Source organism: Bremia lactucae, linkage group LG10 (assembly GCF_004359215.1).
Source record: "Bremia lactucae strain SF5 linkage group LG10, whole genome shotgun sequence".
Classification (NCBI taxonomy): domain Eukaryota; phylum Oomycota; class Peronosporomycetes; order Peronosporales; family Peronosporaceae; genus Bremia; species Bremia lactucae.
The window spans coordinates 3,133,536-3,159,753 of NC_090619.1; the positions used below are offsets into that span (position 1 = coordinate 3,133,536).

The window sequence follows — 26,218 nt, forward strand, 5'->3', positions numbered from 1 at the left end:
GCTAATGGCGGACGCCGCGATTCGGTCCGTGAATCGACCCGCGAGTCGTCTCGCGGTTCGAATCGGTATCCACGCAATATTCGTGGGACAGGCGACTTTACCGTAGAAGTGTCGAACTTGCCTCCCCGTGTGTCGTGGCAGGACCTGAAGGACTTTATGCGTAAAGCAGGTGACGTGGTATTCACTGAGGTGGACGGGCATGGTGGTGGCATTGTGGAGTTCAGCAACAAGCGTGACATGAAGTACGCAGTCGAGAAATTGGACGACTCGGAGTTTCGCGGTCGCAGTGAGAATTCCTTCGTGCGCGTGCAGGAAGCCGGAAAGCGTGATCGCAGTAACAGTCGTAGCCGATCGCGCAGCAGATCGCGCAGTCGCAGTGCGCGCCGTTCGAGCAAAAAGCGTAGCCGCAGCCGAAGCGAGGACGTGGAGGGCGAGAAGAAGGCGAAGCGCAGCGTGTCAGCGGATAAGGATGATGAGAGGACGTACATGAAGCACGAAGACGGTAAGGATGATGAATACGGAAAAGTATCTAGTGCTAGGGAGAAAAAGGGTAGGCTTGAAGACGAAAGGGCTAAGGAAGACGAGCCCATGTCAGAGCTGGAGAAAGAGTCACACGGAAAAGAATCTGTAGCGGAAACGGGATCAGCTAGGGACGAGTAGCGCAGCTCGACGGATAAGAACGTAGGAGACGACACAGCTTTAAGGACACAGTAGGATGGATCGAAGAACGAGTACTCACTGCGAAACAGCCTATATTAGTCTAAGGCGTGTGCGTGTGTGAGTCTGGTTACTGCTGCGATGGTCGGTGTTCTTTTACCGAATTCCTTGTGTAGTCTCCTCTGTCCTTGTTTATGGGTGCTGTTTTGTGCTCTTTTCTCGAGCCTTTTTGCGTAGTGAGGTTTGCTTTTTCTATATTGTGAGCGTGAAGCGGCGCGATTCTACAAATTAGTATCAGCGGAGCGGAGGATAGCGGCGGCTGCGTTGAGAATGCGTTTGACCTAGCGATAAAATGGACGGCAAGAGATGATGGCGTAGTGCTCCCTTAGCAGGTTGAGCTTTAAGCGAAAATAAAAAAATATTTGCAGCATTAGTTTTTAAAGTATCAAAGGCCTCCAAGCGTAATAGGAAGTTGAATCGGTGACTTTGTTTGAGCAACGTCCTCTAGTCCCTCGCCGTTGTATGACAGCGATGGGAGAACCTCACAGATATCGCTATCGGATGTGGTGTTTGCAAAGGTCGCCCCAGCTTTTAATAGCCACCGCTTGCACTGCTCTGATACAAGTTGGCGAGCAGTGGCAGGTGAGTCCGATGCAGCCCCAGGCGCGTTCTTTATTGGAGCAAATTCATCGTTGCGGGCCACAGCAAGCACTTTCATATTCTTGGAAAGTGGAAATACGTCAAATATAAACGTCTCAAGTTTAATACCCGTGTTGCTTGTAGGAGTGATCGTCGCTGTGCCCTCATTGTTAAGGTACGGAATCTTTTTCTTGGCCACGTGGTATTCCGCATCGTTCTGTGAGCAGCATCGCTTAAGATAGTCGAGATGGAATAAGTGGTTGCAAATGTTGGCAGCACCAAAGGTTAGCTTGCCGGTCTTTAAATCAACACGTTCCGCCGCGGCACGATCAAGCTCTGAGTACTCTACTACACATAACACTCCATTTCGCTTGGCAACGACACCCACATTCTCGTCTGGAGAGGTTTTCCACACCACTTTATTAGCACAATCGGCGTCCTGGGCAATACTGAAGCCAATAAATACTGGATCGGCAACCTTGCAGAGCACATTGTCCACTGAAAACACATGCAAATACTGCACATTGCGATTGCTAAGAAGATCAAGCATTCCGCTGCGCGATAAAGCTGGATAGATACCACCATTGCCGTCTGAAGCTCGAGCTAGCTGCCTAGCCGTTTCGAGGATAAACTTGCCGTCATTTGTAAAGCACGGTAGTGTGCCTTGACAGAAAAAGTGAATCTGATCTGTTAAGAGTCCGAAGTTATCGTGGGCACGGAAGAATGATACTGTGGTTTCGTGATTCATTTCGCTGGTCATTACGAATAAAGGAATGATAGGCGCATCCTGCAAGTGATTGCGAGTTTTTGCCAAATCCTGCACCTTCGAAATTCGCAAAGCAAAAATTTCAAAGAGAGACTTTCCGGAAGGAAGGCCGATATTATACATACCCTTGGGACCAGCAAAGCCTAGACGCGTACCTTGCCCTCCACTGAGCACCAACGCACCTATCATGCCTCTAGCAACAGCGTCTAGACCTAAATCAAGCCATTTTGCCTTCAGCTCAGGCGAAGTCTCACTCAATTGATGCACCATTTTGTCTTCTAGTGGTGTTAGCTCGTCTGCGCTAACATCCGCAATGCTGTCAGCATCAATGGACCGTGCGAAAAGAGCATTTATCTGTTGCGGATCATATTGTCGTAAAGTTTCAACCAGCTCACAAGCGTCTTGCGTGGTAACTTTGCCGGCATCGATAAATCGAAAAACATGGCTTTGATCAGCTTCTGCAAACGCGATTCGAATAGAACGCGGGACAGAATTCGCGTTTGCCATTGCTTCAGAGCTCTCCCAACGAATGATCTTGCGAGGGAGGCTTTGCATCATACTCTCGACGCGCGTCGCTAAGCCTTCGCCGCTGTAGGACACCAGAGGCGAAATCTCAATGAATTGAGCTTTGTTCAATTTTTCTTGCACAAAGCTGTCGAAATCTCGGGAGCACTTAAGAAGTGAAGAAGCAGCATCAAGGATCCAGGCTTTCGCCTCGCTGTGCATCATAAGACGCGCAGTATCAGGAGAGTCGGTAAAAGTGCCGGGTGGATTCTTTAACGGAGAAAATTCAGTTTCCCGTGGAACAGACAGCACCGCCATTCGTGTTGATAATGGAAATACATCAAATATAAAAGTTTCCAGCTTTAATCCTGTAATGCCCGTGGGCATAATTGTGGCGCCAGAGTCATCCGCAAAAGGAATTTTCTTGTAAGCTACATGGTGTTTCATTTGACTCAAGTTTGGAAGTACCGCATCAACTATGAATTTGCTTTACACGACTTTCATGTTAGTTCAAAGTGTTGGCATGTGTTCACATTGCTAACGTAATTATTAACGTACATCATGAAAAAGTGGTTGCAAATGTTAGCAGCGCCGAAGCTGAGCTTGCCTGTTGAAGGGTCTATCTGCTCTGATGAAACTTGATCAAGCTCTGAATATTCTACAACGCAGTAAGCTCCATTGCGCTTAGCCACTACGCCTACTCTTTCGTCAGGACGAGCTTTCCAAACCACTTTATTCCCGCAGTCGGCTTGCTTGTAAATGCAATACCCAATAAAAGTCGGGTCTGCCACCTTACACAATGCATTATCCACTGAAAATACGTGCAAATATTTCACCCCGCGTGCCTGCAGCTCAGCTAGTGCTCCACTTGTCTTCATTGAATTAAAGATTCCACCATTACCATCAGGTGCACATGCCAGCTTGTATGCATTCTCTAATATGAGTTTGCCTTCTGTTGAAAAGCACGGCAGTTTATCTTGTGAAAAGAAGAGCATCTGTGACTCCTTTAGCCCAAAAAATTCATGCTCCTTAAAGAAATTGACAATCGTTGAGTGATTCATCTTGCTAGTCATTACACAGAATGAGATCTGTACTTTAGCTCGGGGCTGTGCTGAACCATATTTTGTCGCTAGATTTTCTAGAGCTAAGAGTCTTTCCGCAAATAACTGAAACAGACTCTTCTCGGACGGCAGCCCGATATCATACATTCCCTTGGGGCCTGCATAGCCCATTCGAGTACCTTGACCTCCACTCAGCACTAAAGCACATACTTGTCCATGAGCAATAGCTTCAAAACCAAGCTTTTTCCACCGCAATTTCTTTTGAATATGGCACTGCTCTAGCAGGTCGAAGGAGTCAAGAGGTTCAATTGTTCCCGTCTCAGAGGTCTTTGCACTGGTGGAAGCCTGGAAATTTTTTTGCAACAGATCAAAATCAAGAGTTTCAAGCTATTACAAAGAATGAATTAGCGATTTGCAATACTATAGGCTGACAAGTACATACGAACACTTAAATACCTCCTTTGTGAGCTCTTGCGCCTCAAGGGCTGAAAGTTTGTCTGCATCGTCAAACTGTAAGCGGAAAGGCCGAATACGGCATAGTCAGTAAGTCAATCACTGGAGGAAGTATAAATTTACGTTGCCTTGAGCACGTGTCCTTGACCCGCTGCACGCAGCTTGCGTGCTAGGTCCGTTGGAACTAGCGGCATTACTTTGGATTACTATTTTTTCTTTGGTGGTTAATTGTACAAATATTAGCAACGGATTTCTTAAAGAGGGAGCCAGCGCCGATGAAGCGGAAGTTCGTTTAGAACGGAAACTTAGCTACGATTTCGCAACAAAGCTACCGTGTATCGTGAACAGATTGCGCTATTTTCCCTTACTTTGCATACTATTGAAAAAGATTGAATTTAAGTACACTGTGACGCAGCTTTTTCATAAAATGTTATCTGAACAAGCATATAGATTATTTGTGCAGAAAGTCTGGTCTTTTTAGAATATATTACATAGCAATCACTTGCGAGATCAACTTGGGTTTAGTTATCAAAACGGCCACCAGCATCAATTTTACCCGCACCGCTGTTGGTTTTGACGCTGAATACTGCGCACAACGGGTGCGTGATACTAACGTACACGTTGCACCAGGTCTCAGGTTTAAAGGCAACCACATAATCGCTATCTTCAACCATTCGCTTGAGTCCGTGGCCAATTTGAGGATCGTAAACGCTTATGTCGTCGGTAGTCAGCGTAAACGAGACTTCTATTGACTCGCCAGCCTGTAGCTTAATCTTCTTGAATTTCTTCAACTGCTTAACCTCTGGTACCGAGATGAGGCGGAACGGCTGAGTAAGAAACAACATAACCGTCTCCTTGCCGGCACGATTTCCTTTATTGGTGACAGTCACGGATGCTGTAACTGAGTCGTATGCGCTAGAAAGAAGAGTTGTATCCAGAGTCATTGAAGAGTATTCAAACCGCGTATAGCTAAGTCCTGAGCCGAAATCCCACTCATGCCAACAGTCATCATAGGCACATCGGGTGCTAACGAGGTGATTATAGTGGATATTAATGTTAGCCGGGTCTTTGGGGTAAGTAAGTGGCAGTTTGCCGCTCGGATTTACGTCACCGTAAATGATCTCAGTCATTGCCTGACCGCCTAGCTCACAAGGAAGCAAACCGTTTATGATAGCCATCGAGTTACTGGGAATGGAGCCAAGCAGACGTGGGCGACCTTCAAAAAGAACAACAATCATTTTCGTGTTGGTAGCTCGTAGAGCCTCGACGTATTTAATTTGTCCCTCAGGTAACTCAAGGTTGTCAATATCACCAGGCTTCTCGGTATAGTTGGGTTCGCCGATGGCAACAATCGTGTACTCATGCTGCCTAGCATACTTTACAGCGATAGCTAGGTCCTCATCCGTGATTGTACCATCCACTAGCATTCCATTAAAATAAGTGAACGAGTCATTGCCGACCAAGTTTTCAAAACCGTGGCGTAACGAAATGCCGTTCGGAAACATGTCGTTACCAGAAAATCCTTGCCATGCCTTCGTCCATCCTCCGCATTGGTAGCCAACATTGTCCGCAGAAGGACCCGTCAGAAATACTGAGGCATTTTTTGGGAGAGGAAGAACATCCTCTGCATTCTTAAGAAGGACAATGGATTCACGAGCCATGTTCAGCGCCACGATTCGATCGTTGTCAGAACCCACCAAATTTAAAAATTCTTTGCCAGGAACAGGATTGTTATAGAGTCCAAGCTTCAGCTTTGTCTTGATGATACGTTTTGCAGATTGACGAAGACAAAATTCATACTCTGGAAATTTCACCAGCATATTCTTAGCATAGTCAATAAACGTTGTATCCGAAGGCACCATGCTCATGTCAAGTGACGTTTGCTTTAAAGTAAGTGCTACAGCTTCTTCGTATGTTTTGACCACACGGTGCCAATCTCTTAAATTGTTGACCTCAGCCCAATCCGAAACCAGCAAACCATCAAATTGAAGATCATGACGGAGCAGGTCGTTTAAAATACGGTGGCTGCTGATTACTGGCTTGCCGTTGACTGAGCTGTAGCTCTCCATAACTGTTAAAGCTCCAGCATCGATCGAAGCTTTAAAAGGAGGAAGAAAATAATTGAGTAGATCAAAATCGGACAACATCCCATTTTCACGGTCGTGTCCGTTCGGCGCCTTGGAATACCCGATGAAGTGCTTCATGCAGGCTGCAGTTTGGTTGTGGCTCTGAAGGCCACGAACGATAGCGTCTGCCATCACGGAAGCCAAGTATGGGTCTTCTCCGAATGTCTCATACGTGCGCGGCCAAAGCGGGCTTTGTGAGATCTCTAGAATGGGTCCAAACACCCACGGGATCCCAGCAGCTAAAGTGTCGCGTGCAGTGATCTGACCTACTTTAAACACCAGATCCGGGTTAAAACTCGCGCCACCATTTATTTGCTGCGGAAACAGTACTGCATTGTCGACGTAATTAGCACCATGCACCGAGTCGAGGCCGTATATAATGGGATGGCCTCCATTTTCTTCCATGCTGATTTCCTGGATTCGATTTACGATGGCGCGGAACTCTGAAGCATTCCAGCCGTATTTATTTCCCATGGGCTGGTCCCAAGCCGTGTTGAGGTACGAGCCAACGTACTGTTGCGCATAGAGGCGAACCAGAGTTTCATTCAGTGTGTATTCATTCGTATTCAGCACTATACCAACGTCAAGTTGCGTCATTTGGCCAATCACTTCAGCCATGGAAAATTGGTCGACTATGGACTGAGCCCTGGCATCGATTGTATTGTCAATAGAAGCCGTAGCTGCGCTCGTAGCTTGTACTGATCTTTGCAGCGATACTATCATGGTCAGTGTTGCTGCCAGAATAAGCTTGACCATTGTCCCGGATGAGCTTGAAACAATTAAATTAATATGCTCGGTGCAGACAGGAATTTGAAAAGTGGAAAGAATTCCTTCGTAAGCCTCGGCACACGCTCACCCAGCACCTATAAGAGTTTGATCTACACGTGTTCAGCTCAATAATCTCTGTTGTTGTGGTTGGTCAAGGCGCTCACAGTGAACAAGGCGACTATTCGTAGCCTTTAACCAACATGACAGGTTCAAAATGTCTGCTATTTAATTTTACCTGGCCACCCCAACTCACATACGCGTTACGTCACAAACAAACAAATGTAGGCTTTCCGTTGAAAACTGAGGAATGTAGTCTTTGATTTGCGCGTATTTGCGCAAATTTGCCAATGTAGATAACACAGTGGTAGCAGCGAGAGTATTTGCGTAATATCTTAGTAAACCACACTGTCTAAGATTTTTTTGGAGTAGCTGAAGGCGGCGCTTTTAAACTGGGTGTCAAATGAAAGAAATGCGTAGTGGGGCAGCATATTCGAAGGTGATATTAGGTCCATTTTAAGGCATCTTCCGTTTGAACGTTCGTAAAAGTTCTTCAAAACATATTGTCCGTTGGGACGTTTTAAATTTTACATACCGTTTCGCATATCGAAGTGTGCCTTGGCGTTCAACCTTCGCATTACGAAAGACTGCAGTGCTACTGTTTGAAAACTTTTACTTGATTTGGTCTGCAGATTTTTTCCTGAAAATTCTCATGATTCGTAAGTTTTAGCTTTAGTAGACAATAAAAGAAGTGGCGCCTATTTACCGTTATATGCCTTTACCTGAACGCTTTCAGAAACGGAAAAACGTCCTTATGTGCCGAAATTTGATATCATTTGCACGTGGTCAGAAAATAGTAACGCGGCTGAATTCAATACATGTCGAATAGTGTAAAGTGCTTAATGTTGAAGGTGGAACATCAGGCGACGGTTCGTTGTCGTGCTGATGTGGCGGTTACTGTCGTGAATGACACAAGAAGAAGAGCAAGCGAAGCTGTTACATTTTAGTACGTTACATGTATGAGGGTTTTATAAGAACGAATTTACTTTTCCATTTTCCCTACACGAAGACATTCTTACGCAGTGTGTTGTCATATCCCAACAGGTTATGAGCCCAAACGTGGGTGTGGCGAATGACGTCCTCAATATGGACAACTACTTTGTATGGGAATTTAATGCTCGGATGAAACTAGCCAAGAAAGGGCTACTGGAGCACATCGACGCGACGAAGGCACCGAGTGCCACAAGGGCCGACGCGTCGATATGGAAAGTCAATGACATGAAGGCCTTCGCGATTGTGTGTACGTCAATCGCCCCAAGTCTACAGTCCATGGTTCGCAATGCAGGCACGGCTGCAGAAGCTTGGGAGATATTAAAGAGCTTTTTTCTTCGAAGAAATATTCACAACCGTGTGCAGATGCGTCGGCAATTACATGATTTCAAGATTCAGAAGGGAGAGAGTGTACTGGACCACTTTCTAAAGTTTGATGAGCTGTGCATGTCCATGCAAGCCATCGGAGACGAAGTTTCGTTTGACGAGCAGCTCGTTATACTGCTTGGAAGCTTATCTGATGAGTATGATCAGATCATCAGAATCATTGAGAACATGAAGGAAATTGATATTTTTCAAGCCAAAGAAATGCTTCGTCGTGAATACGAAGGCATTTCTCGCAAGGAGAAAAGTGAACTTGCATTGAAGGCTACAAGAAGCTTCAAGGGCAAAGTTTTTCGGTCGAAGGAAACAAGAAACAAGTTTACCGGGACGTGTTTCGTATGTGGAAAACAGGGTCATAAGAAACAAGACTGTTGGAAGAATCAAGCCAACAAGAAAAATAACGAGCAAGCGTTTACTGTTAGTGAACATGGTTCGGAAGGTTGGCTACTCGACAGTGGTGCGAGTAGTCACATGTGCCCATACCAAGATGAATTTTTGGAGATTCGATCGTTGAATCGGTCAATCGGCATCTCGATCGCAAATGGGCAGACAGTTATGGCTGCTGGAATTGGTACGATTCGAGTTATTCTGAAAAACAATGTGCCAATTCGCATTGAAGACGTGCTGTACGTTCCAGAGCTGGATCGCAGACTGCTTTCAATTTCTGTACTATTGGAAAAAGGATTGGATGTGACTTTTACGAACAGAACATGTGTGATAAAGAATGATCAAGATGTGGTGGTGATAGTAAACAAATTGGGGAAATTGTTTGTGATGGAATGTGCAACTTTAGGGTCGGCATTCACTAGCGAAGTGTTTGGATGTGGAATTAAAGATGTGAGTCCTAGTGTGTGGCATGCACGACTAGGACATCTTCTAATGAAGACGTTGAAGAATCTACACAATTGTGTAGAAGGAATAAATGTGCAAGTTTTGAGTGATGATATCGATGATCAAGATGAAATTTGCGAGGGATGTGTGACTGGAAAGTCGTCAGTAAGACCATTTCCAAAGTCAAGTCACGGCAAAGTGAAGACAAAATCACTGCTCCAAATTGTTCACAGTGATGTAATGGGTCCAATGGAGACAAAGTCTCAAGGTGGAGCACGATATGTAGTTACATTTCTGGATGATTTTTCGCGCTACGTGGTGACATACTTCATCGCTAATAAGTCTGAAGTGCTGGAAAAGTTTATCGAATACAAGTCAATGATGGAAAACCAACTGAATTCCAAGATCAAATGCATTCGCACAGACAATGGTGGCGAATACATCAACAAGAAATTCGCAGAAGTTTGTCGCAAGGCTGGCATAGTACACCAAGCGACAGTGCCATATTCCCCCCAGCAAAATGGAATGGCTGAACGAATGAATAGGACACTGACGGAGCGTGCAAGGTCAATGCTAAATCACATGCAAGTGGAAAAGAAGTGGTGGGCTGAAGCTATAAATACAGCTGTATATGTGACCAACCGGGTCACGTGCGCTTCATCCCCGACGAAGACTCCAATTGAGATGTGTTTTGGCTTGAAGCCAGACATATCACACATGCGCGTTTTTGGTGCTCAAGGTTACGCACACATTGACAAAGCAAAACGTGCTAAATTAGATAAGAAGGCATTTCGGTGCATGTTTCTTGGTTATTCACAAGAAGTGAAGGGTTATCGTGTCTGGAATTATAATTCAGAAAAACTTGAAGTCACAAGGTCAGTGACATTTCAAGAACAGCCACGGACGAAGTATGTACAAGTTGTTGATGACGCACCAGTATCAACTCGTCAGCACGCAAAAAGAAATGGCGAAGGAGACGATGATATCAGGGTTCAATCACCAATTTCTTCGAATCACGATGAAATTGAACCTATGGAGGTTGATCAGACTAACGGTGATCAAATAGTCTCGCCTCCTCAAGAATTAATGTCGTTGGGTACACGTCTAGAGAATGGACATGGAGATGATATTGCTTTTGATATCGATGACGTGTACATGGAGCCAGCTGATTTAATTGAGGATGATATTCAGGCCATTGTGCCCAGGGAGGGATGGACTAATCTCGATGACAGTCTAGAGACACATTCATCTCGTGTTAGTGGACACAATAACTCTCTCGCAATATCTCCTCCAAGTACAGACTCACAAGCTTTGGTTCCGGTCGGGATGTCAGATGCTATTGTTTCGTCACGAGGAGATGAACCTGTAGAACGTGTCTCAAAACGATATCGCATTGAATATGACCAAGCTAATGCGGCATTTGAAACCCCATCAACGTACCAAGATGCTGTGAAGTCTCCACAAAGTATGATGCGGAAAGAAGCGATAGAAGCCGAACTGAAGGCACTAGATAGCAAAAAGACGTGGAGTCCCGTGGACAATTCGTTAAACAAGAAGGTAATTGGAACTAAGTGGGTGTTCGCTATCAAGCGAAATGAAAATGGTGATATTGAGCGATATAAGGCTCGGCTTGTGGCATTAGGTTATCGTCAGACCTATGGAATTGATTACTACGACACGTATTCTCCGGTCGCGAACATGAATTCAATTCGTGTGTTTTTCGCGGTATGTTGTCATTATGGGATGGCTATATTCCAATATGATGTCGATACAGCATTTATCAATGGTGTTCTCGAAGAAGAGGTGTTTATTAATACACCCGAGGGCGTTAAAATGAAATCGAGTCAAGTGCTGAAGCTAAATCGAAGCCTGTATGGACTGAAACAAGCTGCTGCAACATGGTTTAAGACTATTTCAGGCGTTTTCAAGAGCATGGGGTTTGTGGCGTGCGTTTCGGATCCGTGTGTATTTGTTCGTCGATTTGACAATTTTTCATGGACTTACGTGACGTTATATGTCGATGACATGCTCATTGGTGGCCTTTCGTACGACTCAATTAAGCAAGTTGCTGATGAATTGTCTACTAAATTTCAGCTCAAGAGACTGGGTAAAGTGCGATTGTTCTGGGCATCGAAGTTGACTACAAGATGGAGGAGAAACGACTCAAGATCAGTCAAAGCGCGTGTATAGCAAGAATGGTTGAAAAATTCGATCAAGATAATGCTAGGCCGGTGTATAATCCGGGTGTGGAAGGCCAGAATTTGATAAAGTGTGAAGTGATGGACCCAAAAATGAAAAATCGTCCGTATCGTTCATTGGTTGGTTCACTTCTCTACGTGGCAACCGGCACAAGACCCGATATTGCATTCGCGGTGTGTCAATTGAGTCGACACTTAGAAAAACCAAGTGAAGAACATTGGAATGCGGCTATTCGAGTGCTGCGTTATTTAAAGTCAACCGCTATGGATGGAATATGCTATCGGAGCAAGTCATGCAAACTGCAGTTGAGTGCATTTAGTGACGCTGATTGGGGCAGTAACAAGGACAATCGACGCTCAACATCAGGTGTGATGGTGATGGTCAACGGATCCCCCGTGATTTTCAAGTCAAAAATGCAAAACAGTGTGTCGCTAAGCACTGCTGAAGCCGAATATGTGGCTTTATCATTATGTATACAAGAAGTATTGTGGACTAAATCGCTATTGCTGGAGATAATGGTCAATATTAATGGTCCAGTAATGGTGTACGAGGACAATCAAAGTGCGATTGCTATCGCGAAAAATGAAGGATATCAAAGTCGTGCGAAGCACATTGATATACGCTATCATTTTATCCGTAATCAAGTCAAAAACAAGGTAATACAGCTGGAGTATATTGAATCCAAGTTACAGCTCGCTGATTTCCTGACCAAGACAATTTCGACAAAGAAGTTTCGATTTCTCGTGGCCAAGACCAATATTGGAAACTTCTCGTCGAGGAGGAGTGTTGAAGGTGGAACATCAGGCGACGGTTCGTTGTCGTGCTGATGTGGCGGTTACTGTCGTGAATGACACAAGAAGAAGAGCAAGCGAAGCTGTTACATTTTAGTACGTTACATGTATGAGGGTTTTATAAGAACGAATTTACTTTTCCATTTTCCCTACACGAAGACATTCTTACGCAGTGTGTTGTCATATCCCAAAACTTAAATGGTATTTTCAAAATAGCAATCAAGTTTCAAGAATAAAAACTACACCATCTAGCAAAAATGAGACTGTTCTTTTAATAGCGTATTGCGCTCTTAAAAGCAAATTGTTAAGTGCTATATAGGGGTTAGGACCGAAGCAATCAACCTCTCTACCGATTGCCCTCGCTCTAGACCATCGACGACTCCTATAGGCTGTACTTTACCGAATAGAAGGTATGAATCGAAGCGGCGTATTTTGATGCGTTCTGAGGCAATGCATCTCGAGGCCGGCTCGCAGGTCGGATTTTTTCGCGAAGTTATAATACGATATCCTACAAAATGTGTCGGCTTTTTAATCGCATGAGACCAATTTTCGCACATGTTCGTACTGCTTCGTAATAAGGCCTTTGTGGCCTACATGTCGTAAGCCCACGGCCAATCAGAACGCCTAGCCAAGTCCAGCCCAGCCAGTTGGTCGGAATATCCGCTGCTGCCGACTGGAACATAGCGTCGAGACGCCACACCGCCCCCACCTTAAGACAACTGCCCGCGGCATAAAACTCAAAACGTAAAATGTATTCTATGAAGCCGGTAACACGGCAACAGATGCACCGGCCTTAAAAACAGTTCATATAGCTAAGCGGCACTCCTGTCCTCAACATAGCGTTGAACAAGTGCTGGAACATCACAGTAGATAGCAAGAAACGGTTCCCATGAATTTTAAATGTTTTCAAGGCCGCACCAGGCCACAACAAGCTGCAACTCTTGAGTCGCTATATCAAAGCGTAGATTCACAATAGCACGAATGCCCGAAATGATCCCTTGGCTAGCGACATGCTCGCAGATCTCGGCTGTCACGATGAGCTCTGCATCCGCATAAACTTGAGACGAGAGCCATGTACGTCATATATATCGTTTGTTAAAAGATGCGTTATCATATATGAATATGGAAGAGCCTCCGTGACACGAAAAGGGCCCCCAACGCACCAACAACTTATTACCGCGCATGCGTTTATCAACGCGCGACCAAAGAACAGAATTACCAATGGCAAAATTGCACACAATACCCTCGGCCTGGCCCAATTGGTACAGTCGCTTGCGCTCTTTACGGTCGACCACCTCCTGTTGTATTTCAGCGAGGTAATTACGTAGCTTCTGAAGATGAACGTCAAGACGGTCCAAATTCACAGGTAGGACACGCGGCGTCTTGTCATCAGGTATAACAATGGTGTCCAGTAGGGACGGAGCCGGGAGGCCGGTGAATAACTCAATAAGAGCATGCCAGCTCAACGAAATCATAGGCGATTGATTTAAATTGGTCTGGATGACAGGCAAAAGGTTAACCCAGTTCCTGGTATCCAACTTTAATTCCAACAGCATAACACGCCGAACCTGAAGTATGTACGTTCGACGGTCCCACTAATCCACGGAGTGTAGACGGGAACAAACTTCTGCACCGCCTCCATCTGTCGGCCAACAGATCAATGACCGTTGCCTTAAAATGGGTTCCGTTGTCGGAAACCCACATCTCAGGCAGGCCGAATCGTTTGTGCCAGTCGAGCAAAGCTCGACAGCTGTTATACTTGTGGCTAAGGCAACGGCAATCAGCTCACAGTAATGCGTAAGTTCGTCTTTTAAGACAAGAACATACTTGTAGTACCATACGATTCGACCAGCCATCGGTAATGGAAATACATGCACTCGTTACGGTGAGTAGCTTTTCGACGAATCGCCCCAAGGACGCTGAATAATCTTACCGCCGTTGACATGCTTTCATAGCAGGCAATCACATCTGCAACTAGTCGTAACCAATCGATGGCGAAACATTTTTGCAATGTCGTCACCATGATTTCAATTCCGCGCACGCCCTGTGGACCGCAGTCGGTGACGATCACCAGTCGCTTGAGCAATGCCTTTGCCTTTCTAGGAACCCACAACAGGCATCCGACTCATACCAAACCATCGTCATCAGCTGGAGATTGTGCATCGTTGCGATAACGGAACTGCTCATCACGAAAGTCGGTTACGAACGCCATAAATTAATCGTCTTGAAGTGGTCGGAGGTGCGACGAAACGTCTGCAGCAGCACGGGTCGTCACTCTTTGAATAGCGGTAGGAGCACCAACTTCCTGTTGGCCCCAGCGAGATACAATGTCCGCCAAAACATCGTCCTCGCCTTTGACCTCTAGCGTGTACTGATCATTTCTTACGCCCATCGCTGCAACTTACCCCTCTGTTCGGTGCAAAAATATGTACGAGTTTTGCATGGTCGCAGTAGATCTTCACTTCCTTTTCTCTGTCTAAAAGTTACGCCAGGTCTACACAGGCGCGTACAATTGGGTATGCTACCTTTTCCATGACATATCAATAGAGTTGGGAATCCTTAAAAGACTCTCAGGCAGACTAACAACTTATGGGTCAGCTCGGTACCTCGGCGTCTTTCTTTTTCTTTTCATCGGGAAATGCTGCTTGGTAGACGTAGTCAGAAACCTCAACACGTTCTTGAACGCATCCTTTTCATCACTGGACCATGTTAGATCGACACCAGCACGTTGTCTTTTTACGTCCACGTTTGGACATCACAAGTTCAAGTTTTGATTGCAAAGGCTATGGAATTTCCAAGCAATTGAGAGCACATAGGTAATTTTGCAAAGCAGCCCCGTTTGGTGGTTGCGACATGTGTTGCAACATTTCAATCTTTCCAGCGAATGCTGAATGCCCGTTCCATCATTTGGTCTCCCGCAACAAATTACCTTATGCGCAAAAAGGTTACACCTGCGCATATTCGGCTTGAGTCGACGACTTCGCAAAAGTTCAAAGAACTGGCGAAGTGCTTCAAGATAATCGTCTGGTCCCTTAGCAAATAGGACGACGTCGTCGATCCAAATGAGCACTGAAATATACAGCATCTCACGAAAACACTTTTGCATTTGCAGCTGAAAATGCATTGCCTAGCACCTTGGGATCTCGCAACTGGGTGAAAATACCATCCTCAGTGACAAAACTGATTATTTTCTGGCTTTCAGAATCCAAAAGCAGCTGCAAGACCCTTTTGATAAGAGGTCGAACTGGCCAATTCCATATCATCCTCTTTAGCCTTGAGTCACCGCGGCCAGGTTCGGTTTCGCTCCGGCAAGAGGAATAGTTAGCCGGTTGATCGGACGATAGTCCACGGTGATACGAGAACGTTTACCGCCTGGTTTTGTACTGGTAGTGCCGCACAGACCCACCGACTGGAATTATTTTTTGAACAAGACCTTTCTCGACAAGTTCGTTTATATATGACTGCAGAAACTCCCGCTGAGACTCTGCATATTTCCTTACCCCGCTCCTGTATGGCTGTGCGTCGGCACGTACGAGAACTAATCACCAAAGTTGTTGCCGAAGTGAAACCTTAAGAGTCGCCAAATTTAAGGTAGCAACAAGTGCATACATTTTTAAACCCACTAAACAGACGCAATGCCACATTTAACACGAACGGGAAGCCCAGCTACGCTTTATTGTAGCTTGAAGAGCTAATGACACGATCACATCATTATTTGTGCACTTCGGCAACATTTGACGATGCCCGTTTCAAAGGGTACAGAGGCTGCTAATAAAAACAGCGACAGCGATGGGGCACCCGAAGACTTGACTAAGGAAAGCGCCACTGAGCATGCCATAGCTCAACATCATCAGGTAAAAGTAGCTCGCGCACACAACGGTTCGACATCGGCAGGTGGGTCTGCACCGATACGAATACGCCAGACATCCTTGCCTTCAGCAACTAGTTCGCATTATACCTTGGCTTTACTGGGGTCGATACCCGCCTTGAGTGCGTCGTCGATCATGTGGCTAAGAGCATCGTCAATTTTATCAATGTCCAACTCAAAAGCAAGATCAGGCTCCGCTTGGCTGATGTCATCCTCGTCAGCCTCAATAATACTGCCACCACCAGCCAATTGGTTGAAAAGTCTGTCAATATCGATTCTAATGTCTTGCATAGTACGTTTCTTCAACAAAAAAATACCCTCTTGTCCATCCAACAGACACGTGTCAAGTGTAGGGGCCCGGTAGTAGTTTTGATCCGAAGGCTCAACTCAACCGAATGGCGAAATTGCATCTCCGCCCCACCCGCAACTACAACGACCAATGGTGGATGTAGATCGTGCAGCACAACTTCATTTCCAAGCTCTTGTAGCTCATCCACGATGGATCTTGAAACGAAATTTGCTGTCCGCGCCAGTATCGGGACAAAATGGCACTTCGAGATCCCCATTTGTCAAAACCCGTTTGGTACTTCCAGCTCAAGTATCGGTTTTCACAGTCTTTGCACGCTCGGCTTTCTCGGCACTTTTCCTAGTGTAAGACCGCTGCACTTCCGCCTTTTGCACGTCGATCGCAACTGGACAGTCGCTTGCCCAATGGCCCCCTTGCAGATCAGGCACCCTGTTTTTGGCGGCATGGGAGTCCTTTTCGGTAAACTTTCCGACGGCTTACAACAGCCGCTGCCCTTATCCTTTTGCAGGCGCGCCTCATTTTTCTTGCCTTTTACCACGTCACTTTACTTCAATTCTGCCCCATAATGTGGTAATACTTCTGGCGAGCGGCCCGTTCCAGTGTCAGAGAATAGAGGGCCACATCATCTTCTTTGGCAGGCGGATGTGTCAAGGAACCAACCTCTTAACGTCTAACCGTAGCACGGATGGGAATAAGTTGTCAACTAACAACTTGTAGCGCGCATCTTCATTCGCTGCCGACCAGTAACATCATTAGCACTTCCACGAATTACCCATGTCGATATCCGGTGCTCATCGGTAAGCCGATCAAAATCCATAGAGTACTTTGATATCCGTGCTTCAACACCTGATTCCCTCATATTCATCTTCAGATGACTGGTGAACAGCTTCGCCACGTCTGGTACATGATCGTCCATGATCGTTCCCGCTTTGCGTATCATCTCCGTGATCAAATGTCCCTCCGTACGTCCATCTTAGTCTCATCATGAGCCAGATGATCAAGAATCCGCGCTTCAACAGAGCTCTTGACGCTTACGACGACAACTTCTTGGACTTCACCCGTCGTCACAAGTCGCTTCCTATTTTTTCTTCATACTGCTAACGATCGCGCCTGTATCGTACCAAGGATGACTGACACCATATTATTAGCCAGGGTTCCTTGATAAACTCGAAAATACGCTGCACCATCTCCATTTCGACGTCTTCGGCTTGAGCGCCAGTGCCGAATTCCGTCATTGTCTTCGCAGTTGTGGCTTAAGTCAATTTTATAGCGTATCGCGCACTTAAAAGCAAATTGTGAAGTGCTATATAGGAGTTAGGACCAAAGCAATCAACCTCTCTACGATTACCCTCGCTTTAGACCATCGACGACTCCTATAGGCTGCCTACATGTCGTATGCCCACGACCATCGAAATGCCTAGCCAAGTCCAGTCCAGCCAATTGGTCGAAACCGCCGCTGCTGTCGACTGGAACATAGCATCGAGACGCCACATCTTTTTTTCAAATTTATGCATTATCATTTGCAGCATGAAAATTGCTGTAGTAGGAAGTGACCGTCTAATATCTAGAACAGCCATTTTGAAACCCTCAAGGTGACGTTAAGGGGCAACAATAGTCGGGTAGGCAAAATACACCACTGTTTTTTTTTAAAACAGGGATTGAAATGCAACAGTAAAGAGAACATTTTTTTGTTTTTCTTCACTGTTGCGATTCATTCCAATAAAAAGTCTCCTTTTCTCGCGAAGTTGGTATTAGCCGTTTGTATATTGCTACTGTGTCAACTCTTCAAACAGTTTCGCGATTGTAGAGGTACAGCCGCAGGATTAGTTGTCGCTGTCGCAGGGTATGGTGATGATAATCTACCACTTCTAAAAATCATTTACAGTGCATGCGTCTCTCTGCATCATTCCTTGTTTGTAACGGGGCACCTTTTGATAGTACTTACAGCAGCACTAGTCAAACTACACTGATTATAGTGAAGTTGGTGCCTCGATTACTTCACATACACGACGTGCAGAGGAAGGTTTAAGTAGCTAAAAAGTCTTAGCTACTAAAAGTTAATACTAAGGCTATAGTTTGAGAGAAATTCAATCTGTATTAATCGATTAAGTTCTTTCGTATAGATATTCTATCTGCAAGCTTCAATATATTTATAACTAACTTTGTAAAGCGCCTCCTTGCGAACCGCCTAATCGTGTCTTGTAACGATTGGCGGGGTTGATTTAAACTTGAATCAATCAATCAACATTACAAATGTTATTGCGTCATTATTACTAAATTTAATAATGTTGGAACTATTAAGCCAAAATTAATAAAATATTAAAAGGGAACCACTATAGCCACACACACCTTTTGGTGGTGCCACCCGTCTGTTTGTTTCAATTAAATAAAAACTACAGATAAAAACGGATAACGTAACACATTTTCATTATTGGGCTATAACGCAAAATTCACAATTATTCCTTTAGAGCCGTCTTTAGATCCCTTTTGGGCTTTGGTACCCCCCCCTTGATTACATTTGGATCCGATATAGCCACACCCTTAATTATCTACCTTTGGATTTGTGAGAGTAGCGTAACGGTAGCAACGTGTTGATAACTAGAATTAATATATAGAGAAACCTTTATGCAGGCCTTTCCAGCTTCAGTAGCTCTAAAGGCCTGCCGAAAGACTTCGCAATATTTGCGTAATTTCTTTGTTAAATAGCAAAAAGCTATTTCAACAATGGAATTACCAGCGAAAGCCGACAAAAACTGAAAACATATAGAGATTGTGGTTTCATGGTGGGTACAAAAAATGAACCTAAGATTGGCCTATATGTACTTCTTTATTTATTTTCTCTTATAGGTAATAATATTAATATAACGGGGTGTCTCATTACATCCTCCGAATTCCAACCTTTAATTGCACATGGTCTCGAAACCTGCGCGCATAATCTGTGAAGCCGCAAAGCTGGCAGCTGCACGGCTTAGTGTAGCTGCTAGTGATGCAAATGTTTCAGTAGACGCATTAGCGTCTACTGTGAGAAGTTCGTCACCTCCTACTCCAATTGGAGGTGACTGGCACGAGTCGGAGTTATCGCCCGACTGGGCGGCAACTATTTTTTTTAAGGCTTCCGATTCACCCGGGGCCGCGTCTGTTGAACATATAGATTCGAACGTGACAACCAAAGAGGTGCTGACGAATTTAGTTAACTGCTCGTCAAACCCTTTTGGTGCAGAGTCATCTTGTGATGACTTCATGGGCGATGAAAACTCTGGTGATATCGGAATGCATCACCAAAACGAAGTTCACTTCAGTAAGGATACTACTGGTGGTCCCCTTTACATGGGCTTGCACGTCAATTTACTAACAAATGAAATTATTTTGCGTTAACATGAACCAACGGGAGAAGGACCGCAATTTTTGCTGTTCGCTCCCGAAATGCGACCCTGGTTGCCCTCTTCGAGCAATATAACCCGTTGGTCTAATTAGACAATCGACCGCTACAAATTCCTTTATCCGACCCATCCAGGCCTCAAAATCTTGGTGAGGACAAAACGAGATGTTTCATCGATCCCTTTCCGGTAACGGTGGTACACATGCAAACGTGCAAAGGATGTCACTCCTTAGTTCCAAGCTTGAAAAGCAGTCGTAAAGAATGTGCAAAGCTTAGGCCGCAAGGCCTGGCTTACAAAACTGTATGCTTTCCGTGACCAGTTCGAAAGACGGACCGTAGTCGGTGCACTTACAATATGCACCGTTTGTCCAGAGAGACAGAGTTACCTAGCCTCTCGTGGGGGGATCCATAACATTGCTGCTTTAAGGATGGAGGCCGAGCCCCTAAGGAGGCATACTCCTTAAAGACCCTCATTGGAGGCCGTGCATCTTTGTGAGATGCGCGAAGAGATGAGATTACGTCAGTCCCTTCAAAACGAGCTAGTGACAGCTCGCCAAAAGATTTATCCTTGGTGGATGTAGTTGGACGTCTGGTTCGTGAAAAACATACCCTGTCCCGAGACTATCCGTCTTTGGCTCGGGCCATCAGGCTTTGACGGATACCTTGGACCGTGCCTGTTCGATTTGGAACCGGAAGAAGCCTCGTACTGATGGTACGGACGGAGACGTCCAACATAAAGCTTAGGATGCATAACCTACTAAAACATGTAATGACGAAGGTGGGCAGTAATAGAATACTGCCCAGATATATCGGCCCGTTTCGTGTACTGCACCGCCAAAGCAATGCGTAAACGATCGAGCTGCCTCGAAGGATACGTCATTGTAGACAGTAGGACTAGATCGGTAACTTATATGAAAAAATATTTGCTCTTCAATTTTTGTCAGAGTTCCGTTTCTTTCGCTTCAACGCATCAGCGATGGAATTCTGTACGAAATGGACTACTGTTTTCCTAGCCATCAGGAATTCTCCTGCCGACTCGATTCTGTTTTTGTTTTCAACGCTTCCGGTGCGCACTGCGGAGATGTTATTATACTAGTTAGAGCATTGTTGCTCTCACGAATATCATCGTTTTCGATGCTGAGTATTTCAGCATCGTCATCAAGATCAGCAATAGCCTTATCGCTTTTACTAAGTTTGTCCACTTCAATGTTGATTGAATTACATTGGTACCCTTTGCATTGACTGTAAGGCTAATGCGTGATGAGAAAGAGCTAGATTGTTCTTTCTCGGGCGAGTCCCTCCTCCCTTGAATAAGAGACACTCTCCAACAAGGTGGGGGTATACGTGGAGGCGTAAGCCCTTCACGAAAACGGTGCATGCTTTGTGGATACATACTCAACTGTTGATGGCAAATTCTGCCATCGACAATAACTCGCTCCAAATCGCAAAAAAATGGAAGTATCTGCGAAGTAAATCTTCGAGGTACGATTTCCACGTTCTGTCTGATTATCTGTTTCAGGATGGTCAAAAGTCTTATACTATCTGTTTCAGAATGATTAAAAGTTGACATTTTCAACTGTCTTCTAATAATTTGAACACAGATTGAGATAAGTCTGCCTTGAATCGGGGGTCTCGGTCTGGACCAGCTCACGGGTAACCCATGGAGTCAAAATATCGTGTCAACAAAGACACGAGCACAGCCTTTGGCTGTGATTAACTCCGGTACTGCAGCAAGATGTATCATGTTGCTGAAACGATCAACAAAGCAAGAATACCATTGTTCTTATGTTCGTCGTCGGGAAATCCGAAGACGAAGTCCATGGATACAGACTGCCAACACTCTGCCGGATCAGGCAGAGGTTGTAACGGAGCATGAGTTGTAGAACTGGGCTCCACGCGTTGCTAGCCTTTGCAGGCACGTATTTACTTGCGGACGGACTCGTACTGGCGTGGCCAGTAGAAGTTATCGTGAGATAAGTCTTCTTACGTCCATAATGACCACTTATTGGTGCATCGTGGCAATAATGCATGATGCGTAAACGCAAATCATTATGGGTGGGGATGACGACACGAGGTGCGTTGCCAGCGATGGCTGTGTAATACAGTAACCCATTGCGTGTTGTCTACACAATCTCGACAATCCTTTTAAGGATTGTTAGATGAATTTCAAGGTAATATATTAACCCTTTAAGAGCCTTATCTTCTTGATAAGCACTTGTAACGTCGTCGAGTAATGTTGACGACGGAACACATATTGTTAAAACAGTGGCGTTATGCTCACTGTTCATTTGCGCAGCCTGCTCAAACTCAGGCCGGCACGAAAGGGCATAATCGACGACGTTAAGTCGTCCTGGTTTTTACTCCACGGAGAAGTAAAACTTCGCGAAGAAACACAACCATCTTGCCATTCTTTGCGAGAGGTGTGGCCTGTTTACGGCCGTGCGTAAAGACACATGGTCCGTATATACGTTAAACGGTCTATCTTCCAAGAGATAGGCCCTAAACTTAGCCAGTGCGTATTTCCTGGCATGGAGTTCCTTGTCATGCACTGCATAGTTGTGTTCAGCTGGTTGAAGCTGACGTGACTGAAAACAGACGACGCGCTCTGCGCCGTCTGTATCATATTGCATTACGCACAACCGATTGCAAAATCGCTGGCGTCACAGACCGCATGAATGGTCTGTCTTTATCCGCACTCGCCAGGATTGGCGATTGCATCAAGCTTTTCTTAATACCCTAAAAAAAAGCTGATTTTCAGCGTTCCATGACCACTTTACATTTTTTCTTTAACAAAGAAGAAAGATGTACTGTCATTTCGGCATAATTGCAGAAGTACTAGTTCAGGTACGCCGCTAAGCCGAGAAACTTTCGAAGTCCCTTTACATCAACTGGCCTAGGCCAATCGATGATCACATTGATCTTTTCCGGATCCGGGCGTATTTCGTGTTTACCCACGATGCACCCAAGAAGCGGTATCTCTCGCTTGCAGCGAATATATACTTCATGAGATTTGCATACAATTTATGCTTACGGATACGTGTAAGAACCTTTTGGACGTAGGTACGATGCACTTCAACGTCCGGCTTTTCATTCATGGCTCTGTTATGAACGAAAACGTCATGAAATAATTCGATCAATCGATGATCACATTGATCTTTTCCGGATCCGGGCGTATTCCGTGTTTACCCACGATGCACCCAAGAAGCGGTATCTCTCGCTTGCAACGAATATATACTTCATGAGATTTGCATACAATTTATGCTTACGGATACGTGTAAGAACCCTTCGGACGTAGGTACGATGCACTTCAACGTCCGGCTTTTCATTCATGGCTCTGCTATGAACGAAAACGTCATGAAATAACTCGATGCGAATCCCGCACCGATCTCAACAGATTAATTACACATCGATTAAATGTCGCAGGGGTATTACTAAGTACCTGCGGCATGACTTGCCACTCCCATAGCATACCGATTGGAGTGCTTACTGCTGTAAACGGGATATCCTGCTCACGCATGAGGATCTGATTGAATCCATCCATCAGATCAATTGGCGAAAAGAGAGTATTTTTTGACATACCATCAATTATTTCTTCTTTTCGTGGTGTCGGCGTTTGAGTGGTACCGTTGCAGCGTTCGGTTTATTGAACGCATGCATAATCCGCCATCCTCCTGTTGCTTTGCACACGCAGAAGGTCGGAGAGCTATGTGAGGAAGGTAATTCCCTCACATGGCCTGCTGCTAAGCGATAGGCAAAGAATTTGTCGATCGCTAATACTTGTTCACGAAGCAATGACCATTACTCCATGACACAGTACTTCGAACTTGGAATTAGGTCAATTTCGTGACGAGTGCCTTTATCCTTAGGCAGCTTGCAGGGTACTGATTCATGGAAGACATCCTTGAATTCTATGAGATTCTTAACTAAAGGGTTTGTCATCGAAGGCTTCCAGGATTAGGCGTAAAACGTTCAATCCAAGTCTTCTCATCGAGGACACTTTCGTCCGTCCATGAGCTGCTGAGAACCCGTTCGTTCTCAGCAAATACTATTGTCGACCGAATATCGGCCACGTAGGCGTCATCTATGACAAGTACGCAGATCAGCTTGACTTTGTCACTACCCAGATCACGCAAGAACCGCTTCGGTTCAAGCGTTGGCAATTGAGTTATTTCCGATGTTAACTTCGAAGGCGCTATTATATCAGGTGTATAAGCGCCTACACATGATTCATTGTTTACTAAGACATCTAATGTCTCAGTTTTCTCTTTGGAATTCATTTCCAAAGGTACCTGGGAATTTGTTGTAGCACCGCCAACTTGTACTGCCATAGTACAAGTCCATTTCGCACTGCTTCAGTGCAAGTGGTGCCACACGTCACTTCACGTTATTAGTACGTGCAAAAAAAGACTCTAAATAACAATTGCTTTAAAGAGATTTAGAAATTATCGTTTTTTTTATAATTAAGTTCTTCGGCTTTTATCTAATTAATACTCAATTTATTATATACTAATACAAAACATGTGATCAAGTCTTATCTGTCTCTCTCTTTGCGCGCGTCCAGTGCTGACTGGACTGCCGAGCAAGTAGATATAATGACCGTTATCTTCCAATAGATAAGCTTTCGAATATTACTATGTAAAGTATATTCTCCAAATATTCTCTACCTTTTAGATAATATATTAATTAACACCTTTAAGTGTTAATTTCACGTAACGAAACACACCGTTACATCACTTCTCCCTTTAATGACGATTCCTCTGAGGATCATTGAATAGAGGGGTCACTATAAGAACAATTAAATTAATATAGGATGTTGATTGGTCAGAACCATCATTTTCAATTCCACCGCATGGTGAACGAGTCCATGCGGTCAGCGAATAGTAAACCTTTAGCTGCGGGACATGCAGCCGCGGGCGACGCATTATTGTCTCTTGCGGCAGACATCTCGTCTGCCGTAGTATCATCTTCTCCCGCAACAATAAATGTTGCGGGTGTACGTGGTGAGTCGCCACGTGAGTGCGACCCCTCCTTGGCAGTCAACTATGAGTGCGAGTCGGACGAGATGGCCGACTCCGGGAGAGCGGAACAGTCGCCTGAACGTCGTCAGACGGCTGACTATGAGCTTTCGAATAAGGTGGCTCAATCGGGTAGACGTGCTAATAGCATTCGCTATAGCATGTTTTGTTCCGACAAAGATGATGATTCCCCATCGCCAGCACCGTCGCCCGTGCCGTCACCCGCACTTTTTTCTGTGAGTGGTGATGAAGATGGCGTAAGCCATCCTGATAAAAGTTCTTGTGGTACCCTTGCTTCAGTTGGTACGACTCAGGGGCGTGAGACAATAAAATGTCTCGTCTTGCCCCTAAGAAGAAGCCGTGGCTTTTTCCCGAACGGCTACTTAGTAGCTTGTCTGGAGAGACTAATCCTCACAATAAATATCCCTTATGATAAAGCTACATGGTCTTGATACCATCGCGAAGAACTTTCGCGCTGATGAAGATATTTATCTCCATGTTTTTCTTATGCATCGATGGTGTAATGCAACAATAAGCGAGATAAAAGCTCTTTGATGCAAGCCTGGAACACGTTCATTCGCAATGACAAAGACATTGGACGCGAAGCCTGACTTCAAAACCTTAACGCGATTCGCTTTAAGTTTGAGAAACGAGCTTCAACCGGTGCAATATTTAAACTGCATCGGTTTATCGTTAGGCTGGGCTTCCATGCCTCCCGTAGGGTGATCCCTGTCCGTGTTGTGTCAACAACACGAAACGAGTGAAAGGGGATGTTTATTCCCTTTCTTCGACCTGGGGAAGGGCTCGCATCTCTATCGAGATGCGCGATGCGATTGACGTTTTGCAATCGATTTACCAGCGCCTGGGGCGCGTGTTTTCCAATTGACCTACTGATCCATCGGATGGGTCTCGTCATACTGCCGGACGAGGCCCTCAACGTCAACAACCAGCTGGGAACGAGGCTCCCAGCTGTCATGTGAAGGTGGATATCCGCGCTAGCGAACAAGATAACTCGTTCGCTGCCCCTTCACATCACGGTGGTTTTGGACACGTTCCACAAGGAAACGTTGACCACCGTGGGAATCCACCAATGGTTGTGGTGGAGGAGGAAACATTAGATCCGAACCGTTTGTCGGGTCTAGAGTCGAAGATCGACAAACTTGACCACTGCCTCCATATATTTGAGGAGGGTCTTGATCACGATTGCGGTATGCGTCACTCGTTGGAACAGAAGGTGCAGACAAACCGTATCGAACGGTTGGAAGACCGTTCGGAAAGTGCGTACTTAATGCTGGAGTACGATCAGAAGTATGACGCTCTTCGTGACGAGTTGTCGTCAGCTCATTGCGATTTCTAGAACTTCGGATTCGGCATGAGAATCTCCATACTCAACATGAGAGTCTGACTCGTAATCGCAGGAATC

At 45.2% G+C, this 26,218-nt stretch overlaps 6 protein-coding genes across 6 annotated transcripts; 1 reads left to right on the forward strand and 5 right to left on the reverse strand.

Annotated features, from left to right (window-relative positions):
- Nucleotides 1–1,029: 1,029 nt before the first annotated feature.
- CCR75_004011 (uncharacterized protein) lies at nucleotides 1,030–4,274 on the reverse strand (the record flags this gene model as incomplete). The annotated part of the gene is made up of 3 exons (XM_067962101.1): nucleotides 1,030–4,014; nucleotides 4,084–4,137; nucleotides 4,218–4,274. 3 exons carry the CDS (start codon nucleotides 4,272–4,274, stop codon nucleotides 3,067–3,069), a joined length of 1,059 nt encoding a protein of 352 aa, XP_067814385.1. The 3' UTR covers nucleotides 1,030–3,066.
- A 327-nt stretch (nucleotides 4,275–4,601) lies between these two features.
- Nucleotides 4,602–6,962, reverse strand: CCR75_004012 (uncharacterized protein; the record flags this gene model as incomplete). The annotated part of the gene is made up of 1 exon (XM_067962102.1): nucleotides 4,602–6,962. One exon carries the CDS (start codon nucleotides 6,960–6,962, stop codon nucleotides 4,602–4,604), a length of 2,361 nt encoding a protein of 786 aa, XP_067814387.1.
- On the forward strand, nucleotides 6,242–7,075 carry CCR75_004013 (uncharacterized protein; the record flags this gene model as incomplete). The annotated part of the gene is made up of 2 exons (XM_067962103.1): nucleotides 6,242–6,704; nucleotides 7,009–7,075. The coding sequence occupies exons 1-2, from the start codon at nucleotides 6,586–6,588 to the stop codon at nucleotides 7,073–7,075; spliced, it is 186 nt and encodes a 61-aa protein (XP_067814388.1). The 5' UTR covers nucleotides 6,242–6,585.
- A 6,047-nt stretch (nucleotides 7,076–13,122) lies between these two features.
- CCR75_004014 (uncharacterized protein) lies at nucleotides 13,123–13,782 on the reverse strand (the record flags this gene model as incomplete). The annotated part of the gene is made up of 2 exons (XM_067962104.1): nucleotides 13,123–13,283; nucleotides 13,404–13,782. 2 exons carry the CDS (start codon nucleotides 13,780–13,782, stop codon nucleotides 13,123–13,125), a joined length of 540 nt encoding a protein of 179 aa, XP_067814692.1.
- A 2,396-nt stretch (nucleotides 13,783–16,178) lies between these two features.
- Nucleotides 16,179–16,660, reverse strand: CCR75_004015 (uncharacterized protein; the record flags this gene model as incomplete). Its single annotated transcript, XM_067962105.1, is given in 2 exon segments — nucleotides 16,179–16,394; nucleotides 16,412–16,660. 2 exon segments carry the CDS (start codon nucleotides 16,658–16,660, stop codon nucleotides 16,179–16,181), a joined length of 465 nt encoding a protein of 154 aa, XP_067814389.1.
- Nucleotides 16,661–16,688: 28 nt separating this feature from the next.
- CCR75_004016 (uncharacterized protein) lies at nucleotides 16,689–16,920 on the reverse strand (the record flags this gene model as incomplete). Its single annotated transcript, XM_067962106.1, is given in 2 exon segments — nucleotides 16,689–16,865; nucleotides 16,882–16,920. The coding sequence occupies 2 exon segments, from the start codon at nucleotides 16,918–16,920 to the stop codon at nucleotides 16,689–16,691; spliced, it is 216 nt and encodes a 71-aa protein (XP_067814390.1).
- Nucleotides 16,921–26,218: the final 9,298 nt, after the last annotated feature.